Source organism: Poecilia reticulata, linkage group LG15 (genome assembly GCF_000633615.1).
Source record: "Poecilia reticulata strain Guanapo linkage group LG15, Guppy_female_1.0+MT, whole genome shotgun sequence".
Lineage (NCBI taxonomy): Eukaryota > Metazoa > Chordata > Actinopteri > Cyprinodontiformes > Poeciliidae > Poecilia > Poecilia reticulata.
This window is the reverse complement of record NC_024345.1, coordinates 19,815,642-19,841,419: the sequence shown is the minus strand read 5'-3', so window position 1 is coordinate 19,841,419 and position 25,778 is coordinate 19,815,642. Positions and strand designations below refer to the sequence as shown.

General features: G+C 38.3%; 1 protein-coding gene across 23 annotated transcripts in view; it reads right to left on the bottom strand.

Annotated features, from left to right (window-relative positions):
- Nucleotides 1–11,217: 11,217 nt before the first annotated feature.
- LOC103477041 (neurexin-1a) overlaps nt 11,218–25,778 on the bottom strand; it is a 265,070-nt gene continuing 250,509 nt past the window's right edge. For all 23 annotated transcript variants that reach the window (XM_008429897.2, XM_008429906.2, XM_008429894.2 and 20 more), the window contains one exon: nt 11,218–13,034. In XM_008429897.2, coding sequence (XP_008428119.1) covers nt 12,730–13,034 — 305 coding nt within the window. In that variant the 3' untranslated portion in view covers nt 11,218–12,729. The remainder of the gene's footprint in view (nt 13,035–25,778) is intronic.

Sequence of the window (25,778 nt, the reverse complement as noted above, 5' to 3'; positions counted from 1 at the left end):
TTCTTGATTTTTATGAAGAATCTTTCTTTGCGCCATCATTTTTAGTGACTCCACAGTTGTCCACAGAACAGAACCAGACTTTTCAGGTTGTTGAGACTTCTTAACTCCTAACCCAACAGATGCTGGCAAAAAAGATCCTGCTCTCCACCACAGACTTAAAAAATATGCAGCATCTTGTTGCAAACACCAAATGACCTAAGCATTAAGTTTAATTCCAGTAGCCACCCTGGAGGTATAGTGCCTGAGAAAAAGGTTGACATGATCAATACTTGCTTCCCTTGGTGTATCTGCCAGTGTTTGTGTCTTATTTCTATCCACAGTCTACCACCTTGGATGAAAGGTCTGGGTCACTGGTGTAGCCTGAGAGGAAAAACCATCAAATGATGCATAAAAATGGCCTAGATTTTATTGAGCCAACTTATCCAACAAAACCCAGACTATATTGAACCAGTTTCCATGTACACCCTCTGGCCATGTACTTGTTTTTTGGACTGCTTGAAAGGCCTGTAAAGTTACACAAGTAGGTCAGAAGTGTATAAGCTTTTGGCAATACATGCCAGGAAATATCTGACTTGGTGAAAAGAAATGCACCAGCTCCACCAGAGACATGGCTAACAAAGGTTACTGACTTGACATAAACTTTCAAGTACATAAGCACCACTGAAAAAATCCTTTTACTCCAAGTTGCATTTACTCTCAAATAATTAGCTTAAAAGTGATGCATAATCTGATTTTCTTTAAACAAATCAAATAAATGTTTTGGTTTGCCCTTTCTTTTTTGAAAATTGTAATACTATATCTTATCTCTACTGTATATCTCATGCTGCAGACAAATGAAATGGTTAATACATAATCTGTGGCTGTCTGCACCGTGTAACTGACTGCAGCAAAGATGACTAAGGTGAGATAAAGATGCTTTTGTCAGCTCGGCAGATTGTGCAGTAGTAATGGTGACTCAGTACTATGTTCACAGCATAGATGCCCAGAAATGATTTTTAAGAGACAGAGTAAAGAGGAGCAAATAATCCTATAGCATTTTAGTAAGTAGTGGCAGTGTCAGCTATACAAGCAGCAGTCGCAAGAATATTCTTCCTTCTCCTTTACAAGATGAATTATAAATTATGACCTTGTCACTAGAAAAAGCAAACAAACACAGGAAACAAGGTCTTGGATTTCATTTGAACTTGCGGGCAGAACCTGATCATCCAGTTACACTCCACACTCTGTATTTTTCTGCTAGTCTGTTTATTTTTTTTCCATTTAAATGCTAAGCAACAAGACACAATATATGGCATTACGTCCTGTTATTAATGTATGATTGAAATAAAGCTTAAATCAAGCAACAACAAAAAAAAATCCGGACATATAATTTAAAATAAGTACTTCTTGCTAGACATGCTGCCTAATTATTTTTGCCGTCATATCATTTGCACCTTTTACCAACATATCCTGAACTCATTGTGACACCAACAGCTAAAGAAATATTAAATTAAAATCATCTTTTCAGAAGAAAGTTGATTTTGTTTCAGATTGGTCTCTTTTACAATAAACCCACTACTGCAAGACCTTGCAACACATATTTTTCAGCTCAGTCACACTTCACAATCGGCCAGAGGAGTTTTTGTCCATGGTGCTCAACTGTAGTACAATCACAGATTTTGTGAGATGTTTTGTTGGTATTAAAGTGTTTTACTTTGTATTTCTATGCTTAATTACAGCTAGTGTATTGGTAAGAAAAGTAAAGCGACGTTTAAAAACTGTATTTTTTTAGTATTATTGTAACACGTCATTGCTGTAAAACCAAGAAAGATTTTTGTACTGATTGATGAGAAGGGCAAGAATATTTTTTGATGTGAATTTTTTTTAATAAGATGCAAATATAAACAAACAATGCAGGCATTATTTTTGAGACATCTGCCTCATTTTCTGTCAAAAACAAACTTCTTCATTGAGTGAATATAAACTTAGAACTCAATTTGCCAGCGGCATCAGTCATAACTTTATATAGTTTTTTTCTTCAATTCCATGATCAATTTTTATGTTGGTGTAAAATTAAAAACCTTAGTAGGTCGGCAATGTCAAGTTTCTGTTGGAAAAACTCATCGCAAACGCTCAGATGAATGAACCGATCTAGTCCGTACACTGAGTCTGCAGGAGATGCTCAGCATTATTATCACCAAGTTTCTCAGACTTTTCATCACCACTGCCTGTTCCGAGTCTGGGGAAAACGAAGCTTTAGACATCAAGAAAATTAAACAGGGAAAAAGACAAACTCTCAAGTGACACATATTCAATGTTCTCGTAATATCAGTTCTTAATTGCTTGCTGATGTGCATGTTTACTCTAAAATACGGAGAGGACCAATGCAAAATAAAACCTCTCGTGTCATTGATCCAAGGATATTAAATATTGATTTCAGCATTATGATGAATCCCAGAAGCAGAAAATAAATTTTATTTGAACGATCATATTTAATTCTTAGAACAAAGATCGCAGCCGCTGGCACAAATCAATCAGCTGTCCCTCAACTTCATCACCACCATCATCATCAGCACCACAACAAAGATAATGATCTCCTGTGTCTCACCGGCAAAGAGACCGTTGCTTGTACTAACAAGAACCTTCCTTTGAGTCTATGATTAGAAATGGGCTGTCTAAGAAAAACTACATTTGCTGTGTTGAAAAGCCAAAAGACATGCAGGATAAGTATATGCATCATGACTTGTTCGCTTTGTCTTCATGGCCTCAACTTCTTTTCTTTCTCTCCCTTCTTTGAAAGAAAGAAAGGAGAGAAAAAATGTCACCTTTATAGTTTGGCTGCAGTTTTTCATTGAAGTCAGTCTCAGAGGACAAGTGCTAAGGAAAACATCATTATGTGGCGAGAAATGTACCGGTAATAAACTCAAATGGCACTGAGAGGTGCAGTTGTCAGCCATGATAAATGGCACCCATGCATCCTGAATGTGTTCGGTGCCCTTGCCATGTTGACTCTTTTCTTTTGAGGTTTGGCTCTCAACTGCTGGGTTTGGCCTGAAGCGCCAACCCTGTAACCTCTCCACCAGAGGCTCAGCGTTGACAGAGGAGGGGTGGTCCTGAGACGGCGTGAAACATTTGTTCACAGGACTTATCCAGTTTTCTAACTTTTAAAATTACGTTAGGCTGATGCACCTTCAGTTTTTAACCCTTGTGTCTACAAATGGGGTCCAACCGAATACCCAGTATTTTTCTTAGTCATTGTTCAAGACCTTCAGTTAAGGTTCAAAACCTTAACTGAAGCAAGTGAGTCCTGTAGTGCTGTTGAATTTGTTCTGGGTTCTTTTGTGACCTGCCAGATAAGTTGCCAGCACTCTCTTGGCATTATGATGTGAAATCAAGTACATTGTCCTCATTGTACATCATATTATGACCAGGATTTAATGAAAATGTATGCAATTGAATTTAAATTAGTGTATCTAATTGAGTTGTGTTGAAATGTGACTTAAAATAATGTTTGCGTCCCGATTCTGGTGGGTTTGTGTTTCTACCTTTCTCTATAGGGAGGCGATCCATTAGGAACAGCAGGCACACCTGGCATCAGTTAGCTCATTAGGTCCTGTGGATTTAAGCAGCTGCATGACAACCTCTCTTCGCTGGATGATTAACCTTGTTGGGTAGATCTAGCCACCGTGTTACTCTGGTGTAAACCCTCTGGTAAAATTATCTTCTGTCAACCTGTCTAGATTTCAACTTACCGTCAGGTCTCGCGCTCTCAGGTCGAATCCAGTTTCCTTGTTCTGACCTTCTATCTGCAAACCTCCAGTGTTGAGACCTCTGGTCCTGGTCTGTCCCCCGTACCTCCAGCTTCCTCTCTGCCCACTCCACCCTCTGATGCAACCTGGAACTCGCATCTCTCCATCCTCACACCAGGACCAAACTTACCCTGTACAAACTTCCTCCTTGTCTCAAAGCCGCAAGCTGCCAATTTTCTGCCTCCTCTCAGATTATTCAAATCCTTGTTGACTCCTGTTTAACCGTGCTCTCCTCTTCCAGATGCCTCTTCCTGCTTCACCAGAAACAGAAACTCCTAAATTGCACATTTCACACACTGTACATATTGGAAATAAAACTTACTTTCCCTGTGTCCCTTAGTTTGATTCTGCAGGTGGGTCAGAAAACTACAACATGACAATTTATTGTGAAATGGTGTTGAATGCAGTTAGTTGTAACTGGAGAGGAGTAAATATATATGCACATTGCATTCTAATTAAGCACTTCAAACAACTATGAAGAGAATGAGGCAGCTGCTTTCTGAAAAGCAGGATTAAGTTTAATATCATTGCAGGCCAAATAAAGGAAGAACAAAACAGGGTTGACATCCTTGTTTGGTGATATCTATCCTGATCCATAGAGCACTCTTTCAACCTAAAAAAACAGGACATAAATATTTCATGCTTTTTAAAAGCCAGTTTAAATACGGGCTACTTCACTCTCTTTTGTTTCATAATACTATTCAACTTGTTGGGAAATTAAGCATTTTATTTTAGTTTGTTGTTTTTTTTATTTCTCCTTAAATATTAGCTTTATGTTGTAGAAAAATGCACAGTATAAGTGAAATGTTATGTTTTTTTAATTTAAACTATAGTTAATGTATTTTTTAATCAAGTTTAACCTAATTGTTATAAATTGATGAAATTGAGAATTTTATGAATTAAACACAAATGATTTATGTCCATTTTCAAACCAGCAAACTTGGTCTTGGACGTAAACTAACAATTATATACAGCTCTGGAAAAAAAATGTAGACTACCGAAAATTATCAGCTTTAACTCTTTATAGGTGTTTGAGTAAACTGAACATTGTTCTTTTTATCCTATGAACTACTGACATGTCTCTGAAATAAAAAGTAAAAATTTCATTTTTATTTCAGATTTATTTGCACAAAATCAGAAACGGTCAAAAATAAAAATGATGCAGTCCTCTCAGACCTTAATTAAAGAAAACAAGTTCATATTCATTTAGAAACAACAACGCTAATGTTTTCACTCAGGAAGAGTTCAGTCAAAACTATTTGGAAATAAACCCATGAGGTTTTCAATGGGGTTCAGTTCAGTGGTCTCTTCATTTTTTTTTTCCAGAGCTGTACATCCATGAATATGTTGTTGGGCAGAGTCGTTAAACCGGTGTGTACTTAGATCCACTTATCTGTCAGAGTAAGTGCATTGTTTCTACATTATATCCCTGTAAGATAAATTCTTCTTTGTGATCTTATTTGCAGAAAATCAGACTACATGTTCAGTATGACCTCAGATTAATTTCTATTTGATTATGAACATTAACCTACATAAATGCATAATATGGCATAATTACATTCACGTTAACCTGGTCAGCCAAGATTCCTTCGATAAAGCAACACTGATTCGCATCAAACCAGCATGGGGCTTCTAAACAAATACTAAAATAAATTGGAACCTGGTGTACTGCTGCGAAATACAATCCACCAGGGCTGTCTCAAGTTCGGGGAGAGGGCATGAAAACGGAAAAATGAATGATTATAGGGAAGGGAAATTACATTAGTGTGTCGAATTAAAGGGACGTCTGGTACATCCAGCTGAGATGGAAGGACGGAGCCGGAGTAAGACAGGAAAATGGTGCAGGATGAATTCAGAGGACAGGGACAAAGAAATTGTGTGTGAAAGTGAGAAATGCTGCGGAGGGAGGATGAGGGGAGAGGATAAGCTTGTTGCCAAAAATATATCTCCAGCCAATGAGCCGTTTTTTTGTCTGTTGCATAAAAGATGTTTGCTGAAATAAAGGTGTGAGCTTGCGGTTGGTATTTCATTATTACCTGGTCTTGTTAACAGCAATCACAGTGTTTCCCCAAGGAAGCTCTTGTGTGAAAAAAATATATGAATAAGCTGTTGGATGCAGGGATAAGGCAAAAGAAAAAAATCGAACCATTGAAAGAAATATGTGCAAAACAGAGCTGAAATTACACCATTAAGGCTTTTCTTGTGGCAACCAAACACAATAAAAATTCTTTGGGTCCATAATCTTTACCTCCAAGTCTGACAGCTTGTGGACATTTGACCGCCGGTGTTGCTACACAACGCATGTTGTGATAAGCACTTCCTCAAATAATATAAAGCACGATGCATTTATGCCCTAAAACATAGCTTTTTTTCCCTTTTTTTTGGCAGCAGTATTGATGAAAGAGAAGAAATGGGAGGCCTCAAGACAATACAAACAATGCAGGTTTCAAAAACAAGACTGTGAATATTTTATCAGTTACAAAACATGTTCAGCCTGAATGTCAGGCCTTCGAGATACACACAACTTTGCCGAGAAACACTAAATGTAAACAGAGCTTCTTTTGCCTATGTTGCACACACTACCCTGAATTTAAACATTCTCAATTCATATTGCCCTTTGAATAAAAGATGCATCAGTTTAACACAGTCCTTCTAAAACAACTAAACAGTTTGAGATCTCGTCCTGCTGATGTCAAGAAATGCTCTCTACCAACATCCTCAGGGCAGGAGATACATTAGGCATAATCCACTTGGCCTGGAAACATTCTGACTTATAGATTGTAGTTGGATTTCCTTGTAGATATTTTTGAGTTACTCAAGAAGAACAGGACAGCAGTGTAAGTGTGTGTTTTATAACACAAAACAGTGTTCTATCCTTCCTGCTTTCATGTTATTGTAAAAGAAGATGCCGTCCAGTGAAAACTATTATTTTTGCTTTTTATGTAACACTTAAATGTTTCATGTCGTCAAAAAGAATATTATAACTGCAAAATTTTGGTTTTAATTTATGACTTAATCCTGCAAGAATAACTGGGGACAGCTGATGGATGGATTAAATAAGGTGACCAAATAAAGCTGTCTTTAAAAAAAAATGTTAAAAGAATCTTCAAACTGGCTCGGTGTCTATGCTACCTTTGGCAGTAACACTTGGCATCGTTTGCAATGACTGGCAATGAGTACTTTACTTTTTTTTTTAATTTTTTTGTAGATTTTGTTAAATTCAGCCATATTGAAGGCTTTTCTGTTACGGATAAACAGTATAGTCGTGCACATCATCTAATTTAGATTTATGTTTGAATTTTGACTAAGCAACTCCAAATCTAAGCACTGACTGGAATCACTTTAGATTAATCTGTAATCTACATGGGTGCTGTGTCTTCACTCTGTTTTGCATTGGTCTTTTAAACTTTGTGAAATATTGTTTTTATATTTTATAGCTGCATGGAACCAAAAGTAGCATGAGCATAAGGTCACCAACTGGACATTCTCCTTCAGGTGTAATGGGAAGCATGTCTTCCAAAAACTTCTACATGTGTTTCATCTGTTTTTTGGTCAGCAGTTGTTTTGATTTGGGCTACTCTGAGGAATATTTTTTGGCTCAGTCTTTCTTTTTTTACTGTTGAATCCTGAACTCTCACCTTAACCAAGTATGTCCAACAGTGTTTTAGATGTTGGTCTGGGTTCTTTTATGACCTCCTGGGTATATCCTCAATGCTTTCTTTGAGTAATTTTGGTAGAATGATTGCTCCTGGGAAGGTTCACCTCTGTTTCATGTTTGTGGATAATGGCTCCCACTGAGGTTTACTAGAGACACCAAGCCTTAGAAATAGCTTTTAAATCTTAACAGAGTGATAGATGGTGACTCTTTTTTCTTCTTTATTTACATTTCTTCAGAAGAGTGCACTTTGTGTTGCTTGATTGATCCTCTATCCTGCTCTATACTGTTTGAAATGTTATATTTATGTAATTTCTATTGGTTGACTATATTCACATACGTAGCTGCAAAGAAGGTTTAATCAATCTATGATTTAGCAACTTCCAGAAATTACTTTTTTTCCATAGCTATTTCCTATAATTTGAAAATGGCTCTCTGTACTTAGTGAGATTATCTACATCTGACCCTAAATATTTTGTGATCATCTCATTTAACACACTGATGAACATTTTGGGCTTGAAATCAGCAGCATGTTTCACTGAAGGGAAAGAGTTTACAATTGTGTTGAACTGTTTCATTCCTTTACAACAAGTTTTGGAAACCAAGTGACACATTTTTTTTTCCTGTTACAGTTCTTCAAAGAAATTGTTCTTTCCCTTTGCAGTCATTATTTAACAGCATGATGTTGCTACTCAGGGATTCTGGTCAGGTGTATAATACAATTTTAATTTTCTAAGTGGCAACTTTTCATATCACCACAGTTTGCTGACATGTTAGCTTTGAAAAAAAAATGTTTTAGCGAGTTACAGTACTTGCATGTTTTCAGTGAACTTAACTGTAAAGTAGAGCTTTGTTAAAGGTTCCCAGTCTTTGCTTGTTTTTTTGCAATACTTTAGTTTTAAAGGTCTTGTTTTCTAAATGAACAAAATACACTGCTAAAAAAATAAAGGGAACACTTAAACAGCACAATATAACTCCAAGTAAATCAAGCTTCTGTGAAATCAAACTGTCCACTTAGGAAGCAACACTGATTGACCTGACGAGGGTCCCTGTKGTCAATCAGTGTTGCTTCCTAAGTGGACAGTTTGATTTCACAGAAGTTTGATTTACTTGGAGTTATATTGTGTTGTTTAAGTGTTCCCTTTATTTTTTTCATCCATCCATCCATTTTCTTTCACCCTTGTCCCTCAGTGGGGTCAGGGGGGTTGCTGGTGCCTATCTCCAGCTGGCGTGCTGGGCGAGAGGTGGGGTCACCCTGGACAGGTTGCCAGTCTGTCACAGGGCAACACAGAGACACCCAGGACACACAACCATGCACACACACACTCACATGTAGGGGCAATTTAGACAGACCAATTAACCTGACAGTCATGTTTTTGGACTGTGGGAGGAAGCCGGAGAGCACCCACGCATGCACAGGGAGAACATGCAAACTCCATGCAGAGAGACCCCAGGCTGGGAATCGAACCCAGAACCTTCTTGCTGCAAGGCAACAGCTCTACCAACTGCGCCACTGTGCAGCCCCCTTTATTTTTTTGAGCAGTATATATATGTACATCACATTAAAATATCCTACCAGGTTCCTAAATACTGTGTGCGTTTCAGAAATAATGTCTTGCTACACTTTAACCTGCCTGACCAGACAAGAAAATGCTCAAAGAAGAAATGAGTAGATAAAATGTCTTTGATCAAACTACGGTACTAGATTTGTATCTCTCGAGCATAAATTTTTCCCTTTACATTTTTCTGTCTTGTTGACATATAATTGGATGCAGTCGATTCGCGTCACATTAGGAGCCAAAATCTGACAGATGAACTGGCTCAAAGAACCCCGGTCTGTCCCGTTTTACACTTCAGAGTCTGTTTACATGTCTCAGAGATTAACGCTGCGAGTTTAAAATGTGCCACGTAAAAACGGTGAAAGGTTTCATACCTGTCTTCCTAGCTGATGAATGTCAAGTGGTGTCATTTGAGTTAAGATTGAAGGCTACAAGTTAGAAAATGAAAGACACATCTGTGGGTGTGAAGGTACACAGAGGTGAGCTTACCAAATGTAGCCTGCTGAGCATCTCTGCTAGAGTCTAGTGGCTCGAAGCAACATTAGAAATTACTAGTACAGCTCCCGCGGCTGCAGTCATCCAATTGATTTAAGGGTAATGGAGGTCCCATGGATTTGGGATGAAAGAAGAGCAAATAGACAAAAAAAATCAAAACCCGGTTATCACAAGACTTAAGGGTGTTTACACAAGGTTATTAAATCACAACAGCAGATGGCCTCGATCCGATCCAGTATTGGTACTGGATGAAGTACTGATGTAATTCTGGCATCCGCTATCAGGCCCAGGCACAGTATATTGATCCTGGCACAGTTGCTCTGTGTAGCTGGAGGTTGTATGTTGGTTGAATTTACCCTGAAGTTGGGGCTTACAGCCAAATGTTTAAACATATGGACAGAGGAACTGCTGTCAGTGGAATATCTGTTGCCTGCAGAGGGAGGACTCAAAATCATCTTCTTTGGAAAAATGTTGGTGAGCAAAACGAGAAAATAAGAGATTCTTGTTGATTGTATTTTGTGCAACAACAACAAAAAAAAAAGAAAAAGTAATAGAAGAAAAGTATAATTGTACACAGGAGCAACAGAGTTTTAGGAATGATAGGAAGGCTAACTGAAATAGGGAACATTGCTTATTTTTATTTATTTGCTTTAGCTCTCAACATCTAGCTGCCGTGGAGCTGAGAGGCTCAGGGGGTGCAACATGGCTCAGTGGTAGAGCAGGTGCACCATCTGTGGAGACTGCACAGCTGTTCTGGTTTGATTCCTTTCTTGCTTCATTTACTGCATGTAAGACCACCAAAAAATGAATAAACTCAACTAGAGCTATATCAGCCTTCAAAAACTCTAACAATAGAGTCTGCTGTTGCAATATGCAATAAAATATATTTTAAAAACATCCTTTTCACATGTTTTGACTTCATTTACTGAAATAGTTAACTCGTATTTGGCAGAAAGGCTTGTTTGCGAGTAATTTTGTCACTTTTCATAATATTTTAGCTCAATTTTCAACTTCAACAGAGTCCCAGACTGTAGATGCATAAAAAGATATAAAACCACTACATTTATATTTTGAGGTCTATTGTAACCATTCAACATTTCTCCAAATTTCTCTCAGCAGTCAGTGCTTGAATTTATTTAACCAGGCGAGACGATTGAGAACTAGTTCTCATTTACAACGCTGATCTCCGCAAGAGGCAACAGCAAAAGCAAATAATACAAGCAAAACATGATTTCTCCCAATTCTACAATCAATTTAGCAGCTCAGCAATCTGACAAGAATGCCATTATAGGCATGAAAAGGGCATCCTCTTGATGCCTGTTTTGCAATTATTAAAAAAGTAGAGATGAAGGACATAAATACGGTGAATATAACTTGCAGTGATTGTGTGGTTTATCCCTGTTCCTTTTTACAACACCGTTGTAAACGATACTTAAGGCGCTGAGGATCAGAAAATGAACAGATATTTAAATTCAGATATCATCAGATCTGAAGTAAAAATTACTGGATTGGAGGAAATCGGACCACAAAAACCTGCAATTATATTATAGAGCTTGTCATCAGACTAGTTTAAGTTCACTTAGGTAATGTTTTATTAATTTGCTTGTCCAAAACTACTTTTAATAAGGATGTAGTTCTTGAGTTCTTTACACAAGAACTCAAGAACTACATTTGAAATAATTAAAAAAACTTGCAATTAAACAAAAGAGCAGCAAACAAAGAGAATTCATAATCATTTATAGTTCATGGTCATTTTTCCTCATACTCATTCCAAGTACAGGTCTGGAAAGCAGATTTGACAGACAGAATGACAGAACAAACACAGAACAGTTGAAATGGAGGCTTATTTGACCTATTCTCCTCAGGATTTAGGGTCAGCCCAAGCACACATCGTCCACTGTTTTAGTACCACTTTGGGAAAAAAACAAAAAAATCAAGCACACAAATTTATTTCTCCTAATCTTTGTCATCATCCAGCCTCGTAATCATCACCACTCATATTCTTGTTCTTCATTTTCACCTATCTAAATCAGGACGGAGGAGAAAGGCAGTGATTCCTTGACAGAGATTCACACGAGTTTCCACTGTTGGTGTCTTGTGTGGTTTTTGGGAATGGATAGGCTATTACTGGTCCAGGATTATCTATCTCAGGTTGGCATTTGTATAAAAACTATATAGGAACACATGTAAAAACAAGGAGATTTCAAATTATCATTCAACTGAAGAGAAAAAAAAAAACATGTCCTCATAAAATCTTCTATGTCTAGCAACACCTATTAACACATATGTATCTTTATTTTTTATTGTCTTTTTTTTTATAGATTTTATTCCAAAATGGTTGAGGAGCAGTTATATTTTGCATCGTCTTTACAACAGGCTATAAAACACCACTTTGTCACAGTCCAGAAAGCACATATAGATGTGGTTGTACTGTTTATAAACATATGTACTGTAATAAGATAATTTGCGTGCATGGCTCCCAGGTGACAACCTTTTCTCAGATCCCCAGGAACCCGAGGAGAAACGGCGTCCCTTTAAGATCACACCACGTGGGAAATGAAGGTCTCCACTTTCTCTCTCAAAGAACTGTCCTTGTAAATCAGACCATTTCATGAGAAACAACCATCTGTTCTAATCTTTACACTGCAACAGCTCAGTGAAACAAATAAGTCTTGGCCGGACTTCACTGCCTCTTCGGTGAGTGCTTTGGCCTGAAATTTTCCACCATGAGATTTCTTTTTCTCCTTCTTTCCCTTCTGGAGTCAATGTTTGGCATATTTATGGTATGTATTTATGCAGTGTGCCATTTTCTCTAGAAAAAAAAAAAAAGTCAACCACACAAACACAGGCAATGTAAATGCACAGTTTGTAATGCTGAATCTCCGTCTGCAAAGTGCGTCTGTACTTTTCTGTTCCCAGAAACATGACGGATGGGTGACATTACTCTGGCCCAAGAACAAGTCACACATGGGTTATTATTGTTTGGTTCACTTTAGATATTAGCCAGTCTTTTTCCTTTGAGTCTCTCTCTGGACAGCATGTCCTTTTTGTTTGGGGTTCTTTAGAGTAAAGAAATGTATATTTTTATTTTCAGTTTATTTTGTAGGGCATTAGCTTGTAAGAAAAAAATGACTAAATATTGTTCATCTTTGTTATTATCCTGTACACATGTTTATGTCCTGATCCATCTTTGAGACAGATGTCGGTCTAGAAAAGACCAAAGGGTCCTCAGTCACACGTAGTACTCTTTGTCCTTATTCTTCTTGTTCTTGCTGGAGGTTTTCGGGTTGTTGATGGGTTTCTCTTTAACTACTGTGCCATTGGATTGTGCCGAGTTGCTGATGTAGTTGCGACTCTCATCCACGTGATACGATCCCTCATCTCTGTTTCGGTACTTGTACATGGCATAAAGGAGGATGAGTATACACAGGGCAGCCGCTGCTACGATGCCAACCACCATCCCCGTTGTGCTGCTGGACTCCCGGAAGACCTCTGACGTGCCCGGGTAACCCTTTGGTCCAGATCCTGTGGGGCTGGCTGCAGGCAAAACAAATACATACAGTTACCAAACAGGCTCTAACATGCATTTACTTCAAAGTCTTATCATTGCTATCATATTAAGATTTTAAGCAGAAAACTGAATTTTAAAAAGTTGCATTCGGCACATGAATTACGACTAGATATTACGAGAGAGGTTATGCTCTCTTGCAGAAAATGCTCAAGAGATGTTTGTCACATTAAAACTACAAACCTTGATGTATTTTATGGAAATTACACAAGACAGACTCACACAAAGTACTGCATAACTGTGAATTGTAAGAAAAAGAACGACAATATTTTCACAAATAAGGATCTGAAAAGTGTGGCATGCATTTATATCTACTTTGTAGAACCACTTGTTCCTGCTCGTGGTTCTACAAGCCACCTGCCAACCTTGTCAACTTGAAATTTGACAAGGTTAAATTTTAGTTCAGTTTCAGTGATAAGGCTGTAAGTGTCGATTAAATACACTCATTAGATTACTTTCAAAGGAAATTGGATATTATTTAAAAGTATCAGATTAAAAGGGTGTGGATTACATATGCATGTCACAACTTTTTATTACTTTTTTTTAATGAAAGCTTCTTATAATTTTCCACCCAACTGAGCTTCTTTGTGCAGTCTATTGAAATAAATCTGACAAAGTTGACAAAATGTGAAAAATATTTAAGTAAGGCACTGGATTTTCTTATAAGGGGAAGTTTGCTAGTAGTTTCTGACAAATTGTCAATTAGTGTCATGGATCCCAGTAATTTCCAGTAATTTGTTTACATACATCAACCAAGAATCACAATACTCTAATAAAACTTTTGTCCTTTGGTAACAAAATAAGAAAATAAACTGAACCTTTTATTTGTGATAAGCTCATCACAAATATAAGAAAATAACAAAAATGTAAAATTTCAATTAACCACTACCACAACACTACAAAGTAACTAGTAAACACATTGCAAAAACACATAGTAAACAATGCAAGTCATGCCTACCCACACACAGACAGACAGTAATTAACTCAAAGCCTTGGAGAATAAGACGGTTGTAATTCACTGTAGATGTTAGAGGCCAGAAGGCAGCTTGTACCACCGAGCAAAGCTCAGTAACTGAAAGCTTCCTCAACAAGCAACAACAGATTAAATTTTTAATACAACTGGAAGACCTACTCCTGGTAACCCAAGAGGAACAAACTGGTTGGCAAAAAAAAAAACAAACAAAAAACAGAGATGGAAGAGTGAAAAAGTGGGAAATGGAGCATACTAAAGAAATCTGATAAGTTTGTAGACAAAACCGACAGGTAAACTTCTGTGTTCGGGATTCACTGAAAAACAGCTAAAAGCTTGTGGCTCATTACGCGTTTTAGAGCACAGTCATGAATGAACAGACAACATTTTCAGCTTTCCTTACATACTCAACCAGCATGACAGTATCACACAGTCGCTGAAAATAAATCTCTCACAAAGAAACAATTCTTCAGCTGACTAAGCAGACTGAGCCAAAGACTGCTCCCACTTCTGTTTCCAAAACAATGCCATTCAATCGAACGTATTCTGGAAACACATGAGCTGCCTGATATCACCCAGTCACTCTGTCATGTCTGTCTGTTGGATTTTTGTGTTAGTCATCAGTTCTGCAAAACTCGCAGTCTGGTTGATTTTCTTCCTCGTATTTTTAATAAAACACGACTTTTGCAAACAGACGCTGTGGAAAAACTTTCAAATCAAGTCCATATATTCCTCCTGTGGATATTTCTTTTTGTCTTTGAATTGTGCATTGAACTGAATCTGACTGGTGGACCTCGTCTCCCAACTATCTAAAGACAGGTCTCTAAAATCTTAAACAGGCTTTTTTGCTGCTTGTGGGTCAGGTTTAGAATCCTCTAAACCATAAAAACACTCACTTCTTAAATCATTGGAAAATGTTCGTGCTAGTATATACAGTAATTCTGCAGGAGTTTCTGCTCTACTGTGAAGTTTGATGTCTCCAGCGTTAGAATCAAACACTGAAAACACATAGAAGACTCAAGATTTTATTTATTTTTTGTTAAATCCAAATATCTCAAACAAACTCCTCAAAACTTACATGGGAATTCACAATGCACTGCAATCTCCTTCATCTTTTTGCAACTGTTTCACTGGATTCACAAAAACGATATCGCTAGACAAAAGCTGACACAAACACATCAAGCAAGTCTAGCAGATGGAAGAGATTCAAAGTTATTTTTGCGTCAGATCACAATTGTCCCCTTTTCAGCACGAACGCAACAGCTGCTATCATAATCAAAGACACAGAAACAAATTTCTTACTATTGCCAGCAAACAAGTTTAAATTTTGGTGAATAACAATTCACCAAAACTGTCAGAGTAAAATATTAACATTTCCAACTCAAGAGAGATTGTAAGAGAAACAAGTGATGCATCAGCATGACTAGGTTATTCAGAGGCAAAAATTGTTTAATTTATTTTGATCATATTTAAGCTACAAGCTTTCAGCGCATGTTTTTGTGGAAAATCTGTGTAGCAGATATTCTGAAACACAGATATTCTGAAAGCTTTAGCCTTTCAGAATACACAGCAATTTGTACTGTTTGTGACATATAAAACAATATAGATAGCCTTTTCCCTAAATACAAGCATAACATCTAATTTAATATTCAGCAAATTGCATTAGTGCAGAGAGACGTTATCTGTTTTAGGAGTGGTTCTGCTTCTAGTATCAAAATCAGAAGCACATACAAATTCAGGTTTGCATGTGCTTCAGTACTCAAATATTTTGTTAACTTGACCCTTAGACAGCTGCAGCATTTTGGATCACACTGAATCTTATTCTAGTTGCTCCTTAGCTCTAATAAAATCATTTCAGAGTTTCTTCATATAACTAAACTGTCTGTCCCATTCAGCTGGGAAGCATAAATTGTACGTTTCAGATACAGAAGCTAATGACATTGATTTTATTGTGTTTGAACAAAATAAAGGCAACCATTAATTGTATTTACTGATGTTCACTGTCGTTTTTCCCTCTGCCATGCCTCAATTTGCTCTTCTTCTTTTATCTCGTTTTTTTTTTCTCAGTTAATGGTGTGCTGTAAAAATAATTGCATTCTTCAGCTTTAAAATGAAACCATTTCTCTAAAAATGTCTTTAGCTTCCCTCTTTTTCACAAGTCATCCTTCAACTCCTTTGATCTATTCAGAGTAGTATTTTCCAACAAGTATCTCCCTTCTCCTCCAAGGACTCAGTCTTCAGTCCTAAGCAACTTAACTACATCAAAAAGAAACATAGACAACAACATTTTGCTGGTATTGATGTTTGTGTAAGCACTTTGTTTCATCTACTCCAGTCCTTATTTCATGATTGAACAAAAATATGTTTTTCCACCTACTTATTACAAATTACCACGGGAAACATTTCTGGAAACCATAAACGCAAAGTTTATACAATGTGATGTTAAAATGTGTGATTACGTTGAAAGTATAATTTTCACCAGTGAATAGGGGGGTGATTACACATAAGAAGACTGACTCAGTGCATTTGATAGCTCCTTTTGTTGTTTTGTGCTGTCTCTGTGTTGCAGGTTTTATCAGGTAAAATACAGACTCAATTTATGTCTCCGTTTGAGTGACGTTTTAATGTTTAGACAGGCACTGCGCCGAACTGTGCTGTTCACAAGCTAATTACCTCCGCAGACAGCATATATCCCTGTGTTAGGATGAGTTTGTTCCTTCCGGAGCTAGAAGCATTAAAAGTGCTAACTGTAAAGGGCAAAAGTCCTCCAAGCTGTCTGTAAAGAGACAAGAGGCCGCTGCTCCTCATTGACATGTTTTCCACCACGTTTAGACCGATCAGCGGCCCAAGTATGCTTCCAGTGCCAGCAAACATTCAAGGACAAGCGCAGCGTTCCACCAGGGGATTGAGTGTGACTGAGCGTTGCAACAGATTAGCTTTGCCTGTGACAAGCCCACTTATCCTTGCAGACAGGTGTGAAGAATGCCCTCGCCTTGTGGGCAAAAGCCACTGGTTGACTAGGCACGTCCCCAGCAAGCCGTTGTTCAGGCATTAAACATCGAGCTATTTTCATATTTGCAGTCTGTCCTTTTAGAGTCGAAAGAGTTCAGAGAGTAGATAACAGATTGATGGAAGGGAGAGACCTGGGTCTGAAACTCTGGGGGTTTTATCTAAGACCTTGGCTGACTCCTCTTGTGAGCTAACTGAGCTAGAAGAGTTGAGGAGGCAGGCAGCCACAATCTGCAATATCAGGGGGTGAGCCATGTGACAAAAGTCCCACAGTGCGCTGTTCTTCTTGTGTGATCTGACACCTCCAGCTCCAGGCTTTGTTATTTCCTTCTGCCTGGATCTGTTGATTGGCTCCCCCCAGACTGCATTCATACTAAGACGTTAAAGTCTCAATTAGCTGACCACAATTCTTCCTTCCTTTCATTATGGGCAAGCTAAAAATATATATATCTTAAAGACTAGTCAACAGTGACCATACACAACGCTGGATTTAGTAGAGAACCTTCAAGTTTAGTCTATAACGATATGCATTCATAGCAGCTCATTAGCTCTCACTTAGTCTCGGTAGAATATTTCAAACCGCCGCTTGATTGAATCTGCCATAGTCCACTAGATCACCTGATGAACCTCATGATTCAGGCCATTTGTTACCCGTGAGCCCCAATCTCCCTCACATTGAGCTGAGGCACAGTAATGTGTTCGACATCAGGCCTTCAAGAAAGCCACATAAGGACCTCAGGCAAATTGCATCTGCCTGTCTGTTCATTAGCACTCCATCACCTCAGAACGGAGGCACATAAACTGAGAAAGAAATAGCGCCTGAAACAAGTGTTTAAAATGATGGCTGCTCTCATACGCTCTACTCAAGCGTACCCAAGGGTAAAATTAGACATGGGGAAAATGACCTTAAAGTGGCGCCTGGCTTCTTGGCAGCATAGCAGGGGTGCGCTTGTGATGCGATGGAGGTAAACTCAGGAGGGTTAACTTTTGAAGGATTGCACTTGTGTTAAAGCTGCCAAAATAACTTTGTCCTCTTCATCTCATCCCAGAGTGAGATTTAAATTACAGTATCACATTCAGGGCCATCATAAAGTCCTTGCTGGTTTACTTACAAGGACAACAGTTAATGTTTCAGGCATTTCGCCACAAATCATTTGCCTGTATTTCTCAAGAAGAGATGCAGAAATGGAAGCGATAAACAAAAGCAACAGCAGGATAAGAATAATGGCGGCCATAAAGCCGAACAATCAAAACACGTAAATACTGAGATTGCTCCGGCTTCAAGAGTCCGTCTGCCACAGCGATTTTTTTTTATTTTTTAGAAAGCATCTTTTCTCCTAATTCTCTCAGGGTTCTTCAGCCTGGATACATGGGCCGCGTTTGGCGAAGACATCAGGGAACATGTCATTTAAAAGCCTGTTGTGGATTTCAGTTCTCTTTGCCCGACTTCTTTTTTGCCACATGCACTCAAGGAAAGAAATAGGATCAGAGATACCCTCCTGTCAAGTGGGATTTGAATAAATGGTTCTCTTCAAAGACTATTTTTCCTCATTTGTCTCCAGCGTGAGGGTTCATTTGTTTGGTAATTTGTCACAGGGTGAGCAGGTTGATAGGGGTCACGGATGAAGGAAGACACAGTGGGGTGGGGTGGGGGATTGGCGGTGGGGTTTGGTTTATTTCAGGCGTGTGAGAGGCTTATTTGGAGGTAATGAAACGACTATCGCAACTGAGCGTATATAGAATAAACTGGCTGGGCTTGACCTTTTATTAACCGTTGCCACTAGTTTGTGTCATTTTAAAAGAGAAGTATCCTTTTTGATCACCTGGGCAGCACTTAGTTTAGTTATGGGCTTTAGCAGTGCTACAGTGTCATGCACACGTGATCATTTTGTCAAGTTACAGCCAAACAATCAAATGTGTTTTAGGAGGGTGTTCTGCAAATCACCTCTATAAAACAGCGCCTAACTATAAAATGAATGGTATAGAATATTTCTTAAATATTTTCTTCACTTCTCCTGAGTTGGTACTTTGTAGAACCACCTATGAGCTGAAATTATAGCTGACGGGGACAAAATTGTTTTACAAAACAATTCAAACTCAGTCAGACTGCGTAAACCCTGTATGTGAACATACAATTTTAAGTTTGGAAATGCAGTGGAGCCCTCCCTGTTCGTGGGTCTGTATTCTCAAATTCAAGTAATCATGGATTATTCTGTGGAATGTAACTTAATATTTTTTGTATAGAATTTTCCTGTTCATTGATTTTGCTAGGCTGCTTGACACACTACAGGTACATTTTTCAGATACATAATTTCTCGATTAGAAAATGATGTGCATCACTTAACATAGTCCAATCTTTTAACAAACCAAACAACCTGACAATTCAGTTAGGTTTGTGGTTGTGACAAATTCTGGAAAAGTTTAATTGTCTGAATACTTTTGAAAGTTGCTATACTTTAAATGGTTTTTAGACAGTGAGCTGCTTCTGTAAGAACCAAGACTTAGTTGGTTTGCTTTGTGATATTTTGCTGTTAATCTGTCAACCAAATTAGTGTTACACTATCACATTTCACATATCCAGTTATGTCATTAGCTGTCAAAGCTGTCACAGAGCCGGGGATCAGTCTGGGGACCGGTCACTGTATCAACAGCAGCAGAGCCAAAGCATTTATTAAATCCCCCTCCTCCCTCTTTAATTATCTTTGTGTCCTCAAGAAGTGATGCAAGCCATCATGTTCTTGAGACACTCTGGCAGTGTGCCTCGTGATAGCTTACATGTGTGTCTCTGAAGTGGCTCCGCTTATGCTGATGGTGGATGATGAGCTGTGAGCTGGGTGAGCATGAAATGGAGGGAGAATTATTAAAAGGTCTTTGATTTAGCCCGGTAAAAGGTATGGTGCTGTTTAAACCGTTTTCCCCAGAGGGATTCAACTAAAGGAGCCAAGATGAAAGTAGAGGACTGAGCTCACTTGGCCTGAATGCCTCAAGTCTGGAATTTGTCTCTTGATTAGATTCCTAAAGTGTCAGCTCACACGTTCCTGCGATCTATATTTGTGATCTATGTAGATAATCTGAAGCTAGATATTTCATAATTGTGTGACATAACAGCAATAAAAAAATCCTTTCTTGCTGCCAGAACACAAGAGGATTAAAGTTTTTGTCACTGCACAGATTTGACAAGATGTGAAGGGACATTTGTTTCTGCAGATTAAAAGACTGAAATTGCTATTTTATCTTTAGGAATTATTCCACTTATTTGATATCTCCACATGACTTCTGAGCTTTTATTTTCTCATAGTATTGCTGCAAATGACCTGTGGTTCTGCTTTTTCTTTCTTTTTTTTCCTGTGAAGTAAAGTCTTTCATGCCCTACTTAAGCTTATGCACAGACACATTGTGTTAGCATCAATGTCACCACACCAGAAAGATGTGCAGTAGGAAAACAAGAATAATTGAAAATATAAATATGGGTGGGGGGATCAGTACAGAGAAAGACTGACAGTAAGTGTGAAATCCTGTTTTCTCCCAGAACACACTTCATTTAAAATAGAATGTAGAAATAAGAGAGGAATAGCCTAATCCTTAGTGGAAAAAGTGCAGGGAAAACAAACAAAATGGCAAAATTCCTTGGGAATGTTGAGATAAATTGGGAAAATAAAAATATAGATACCCCAAACCCCCCACCAGAAATATCAGTTTGCATGAGAATAAAGGTTTGGAGTTATGATATTAGTGATAAGCATTCTTTCTTTTTTCTTGGGCTAAAATCACTGCTGCTACTGGCAGTCAAGAGAACAGTCTATTTTTTCAGCAAAGAACAAAATAACATATAGAGTTCCAGCTGTGTATGATTGAGTAACCTATTAAATGTGGGCAGTGACCTCTTAAACCACCACAGTGCTCTTAATGTTTCATTAATCTTACAGCTACTTTTAAAACAATAATTTACCCTATTTCTTCTTCTCCTGGCTGGGTGCATTCCAGTCGTTGCCACCGGGGTTAAGGAGAGTATTCATTTGCTGTTTGATTTATTGGTTTACTCTATGTATTGTTTCCACACCCATAAATTAAATCTATTAAAACAAATGTCAAACACATTAGTAGCTGCTAATGTCACAGCGGAATGCTCGAGGATAGAATATGATGAGAGAGCACAGAGAGAGTAGGAAACGAGAGATGATTAACCTTAACCCGCCTTTGGGCAGTTCACAGTGAAGGGCTGCTGCAGCTAAGAGTAAGGGGCTGAAAGAATTTTATTTTTTTAAGATATGCAGAAGAGTGAAACTCAAATTGTAACTGAGGCACCTTGGTGCGTTTGTCAGGGAGCTTATTGCTTTTAAAGAAATCACAATTAATCTTTGAGCTTAATTAATGATGGTGGAAGGCTAAAAAAATAAAAAATCCAGCTGGAATGCTCTAGGTGGTTTCGTTCTATTTTGTGCATTCTTAACGGGGAAATGAATTGTACATTTGAAGAGGGAGACACTTTGGTTGAAAAATGGCCTTCTAGTTTCTTTTCAGTGAGATCTTTTGAAGTTCATTTCTGCATTTAGCACATCAAGATCTAAAGGCAGAAAAAAGGAAAAGTTACATCAATCAATTACGAATTTTGAGCATAAATTATCAAATGAATGGAAAACGTCACATATCTCCTCATCAAGAGTTACCTTTGTCATTAGGTGTGTTTCTCTAGAACAAACACACATACACACGCATACACGTTTATATTACTTCATGGGGACCACTGAAATACTCGTGCCTAATGGGATCCACCATTTCTAAAAGGTTTTAAAATTGTATTGTAATTGTAAAATTTATTTTAACATATAATAAAAGTCATGAGTTGAAATTTTGGAAACACATACACCCATTTACTGACATTAACATCTGAATGTATCAAATTTCATCAAATTTTCTTCCCAGTCATTCTCTCAGCAGTTCTCTGGGGCATTTTTTAGCTTTTGAGGTGCTTTACTACTCATTTACTGTCTGTTTTTGCAGTTTATGTTATGAAACAAACATAAACAGGAGAAAAAGAGAAGTCTTTAGGGCGACAGGCATTTGAACATAATGTGCAAGTCATCTCTACAAAATTTAAAAACTATAAAGAGATGACCTGATTTAAGGCAAACTGGCTCATTATCCTTCAGTTGGTCATTGAATGTCACTACGTCTGGTTTTGTGCAAACATTTTCTTTTGGTAATCACTTTGCTTGAGCTAAAACACCATTTAATGTGACTGATCTATTCACACGTCAGACTTAGATTAAAATTTATTTCAATTAAATAGTAGGCTCTTTTGATAAATTCTGCTACAAAAAACAAGTTCTGTTAAGTTATATTTTTATTAGATAACAAGAAGTAGCTAGCTTCCTCACTAAGGATGTGCTGTTTTCTGTGATTTAGTTTTACTACAGTTGACCTAACTATTTATCCATTAATTAGAAATGTTTAATATATCTGAGAAAATTTGTCACACCAGAATAGAGTAGCTTTTTCCAGGCACGTTTAATATTCCTCCAAAGAGACAATTAAATAACAGCTCTAACAGTTAAAACAAATATATTTGGAGCAACAAACAACTTATCGTTATATCAAATTGCTGTGCAATGTTTGATAACGTAATATAAATTAGTAGTTTTCTAAAGCTTTGTACAAATTTGGACAAAAAAAAATCATATACGTGTGCAGAGAATTGACGGAGATGAGAAAAAATAACAAAACATAATGTGGAACAAAGACATTTGCAGAGTGTAACATGTAACCTTGGATGTGGATCACATACAGCAGCTGCACCTCCTCGCCCCCTCCAACAGCGGCAGGCTTGATGCCAATGAAATGAGGCAGGTAGGTAAGAGACATCCGTTCCATCTGACCCCATGCAGCTCAGCAGCAACCCTTTCCATTAACTTTCACCATGAAAACTGAGGTTAGGGCTGGAAAATCAGTGCCAGCTGTGATCTTGCCAGACTGTTCGCTGGGCTATTTTCACACAGCCAAGTCTGTATCTATATTTTCTCCAGCTGATTGGCCGGCACTTCATATTGGCCTTCAAATGAGCTGTTCCTACTCGGCGAAAACTGCAGAAGTTGTTTAAGCTAAATGCCAAGATTTATTCGGCATTTATATAAGAACACCTTGGAGGTGAGGTCATTATGCAGATTCTCTACATACTGTATATTTTGGTTATTTTGCGAAGAATTTGAGGGGAAACTTATTGAAGCAAAAACCTTCAGCACTGTGGTTTGCAATTCCGCCCCCCCCCAATAAGCATCACAAAGATAGCAGTATAACATGGTATTGTAATCACGGTTGTAGTGATATTCAGCTGTCAGAGACGGGCTGCCGAGAATCTGAGCACTCCTGAAACCTCCTCCTCTTACAAATCAGATGTGTTGCTGCATCATGGCCCTCTGTATTCCTCTGTGGGTTCTGAAACCAGGGGGGAGGATTCAATTTGGTGCAGCGTGATCTAATCTGAGTCCTGCCAAGTGATAAGCTGTGCTCCTCCATGGTTTCCGGAAGTAAGGGTAATAAAGCATGGCAATAAGCAAGCTTACCCAATTCATGCCTTTGAGTGGCTGGAAGGCACCGCTGGGGGACAGGAATCCTCTGAGATACAGAGTGATCTACAGCTGACCTTGCCATGTACGGCTCACATAATAGACTGTTTCAGAGCTCACCTCCTGGGTTCACTTATGCATAAACATTATCATACTCCAGCCATACATGAGTGCAGAGGTTGGCACGGGCACAAAGTGTCTTCGGTTCTGGCTGGTGCTTAGAGTTTGCAGTCAGAAAAAAGCTCTCAGGTATATAGCATGAACAACCTTACATCCTTGGCATTATTAAAGTAAGCGGCTTAAAACAGTAATATGAGCAAGTTGTACTTTTATCAGCAACAATATCTTTAGATTTTGTAAGCAGCAAGCCTGACTGAGACGAGGCGAGTGCTTGGCAGAGCATGTGAACCTCTCTGAATGTAGATATTAATCAGGATACAGTGTTAGACAGCTGCCACCCTGGGAGCCCACAGCTCTGGTGTCAAATCCCCCTCAGCGATCACAAAAGGAGAAGAATGCACAGCATGGGGAGGACGCGTCCCAAAGCTTCACATTGTTTGCAACGGATGTTTTGGCAGATGCCCTTGTCAAAAAAAAAAAGATAATGCATGCTGCTTGTGTGAACTTGTACTCTTCTAGGTATAATATTTGTCTAAGGTAACAAATGCCCGTTGGAATACTTATTGTGATGCTCTCTATAAATCAAAAATGAAAAATCTGAATTAGAGGAAAAAAGAGTACAGTTAATATTTCAAATGGAAAGCCAGAAGAATAGGAAGACATTCAGACTAGAAAGGAGATATCATTTGCTGTGGGGCAGGCATTAATTTAGTGGAGGTTTTACAACCACATACTGATCAATAACACATTTAAATGGAGCAGGGAGCCTTGAGTTCGGACGTAATTGTTCTCAGTGCTTCTCATCACTTCTGAATGCATTTGAAAATCCCTGTTTTCATAGACAGATGCTAGGGTTAGACCTAATTGCCCTCCATGTGTGGCAAGAGAAAGAGATTAAAAGTTTTGCAAGCAATGCGGGGAACAGATTTACAATCACAAATTGTCAGTGAGGCTGTATTTTTGAAACTCTTTGGGGAAGCAATAAGTGCCTTTTTTTATTTTGAATTCATCTGGGCTCTTTAAACACAAATCTTTAGACCGACTAAGTGTGTTCGTGTTATAAGAACAAAACAACTGACATGCACCTCAATCATCATATCCGAGGGGAGTTGCATGCAGCCGCAGTGAACAACAGCATATGAGAAACAACAGGATAAACCTGCACTGCCCGCTGTAGAATTTAATTAACAACAGTGGGGACACTGTGCACATCTCTAAAAATCATACAGTCCTCTCTGGGCTTATCCATTTTCTATGTAACATTTTGAAGTCACATAGGTTTCATAATTACAATTGTTTTCCCCCCGTCTCCATGGGAACTCCCCTCTATGCATATTAACAAATGCCCTGAGCTGCTGTAAACAAATACTGCAGGTGAACAATTAAAACACAGTAACAACATCTGCTTGTAGGGACAGCAACCAGACAGAACATTGTGTAATTTTTGTTGCTCATGCAACACTTTTGTTTAGCAATGCCGCTGGGTGAACTGAAGACTGACAAACATGAAAGCTGACGAACAAAAAAGATAGCCCCAGTCCTTATATCTAAATTAATACATTTCTGAACACAAGGCAAATGACAAGCAGCCCTTCAATGTCTTGCCATAAAGGAAGCCTTTGTTTGCAGTATTACATGAACACTATGGATTTGACAAGATATTGTGACACAAGGACCAGATTATTAAAACACCATGATACTTCTCAGTCTTGACAAACAGCGGATCTCTGACAGCGTGTTGTTCAAACTTAACACTCTGTATCTTTATTTGAGAAGTTTTTGCGCTGCCACATTATGTTGACAGAGTCGAATGATGAATAATTCTCGCCAGGCGGCTAGACAACACCGCATTACTAGCACAACAAAGAAATTCCCATAACGTTTGAATTGTTTCTGTGACGGCGATTTGAAAACCACCTGGAAAACGGAAACGGTGACGTAGAGGCACACAAGATGTGAATGATTTGTAATGGCTAGAATTAAACCACTGACTATGGATGCTAAATAGACATTTTCTGCACAAATCATAAAGGTTCTATTTGTCTGGAATC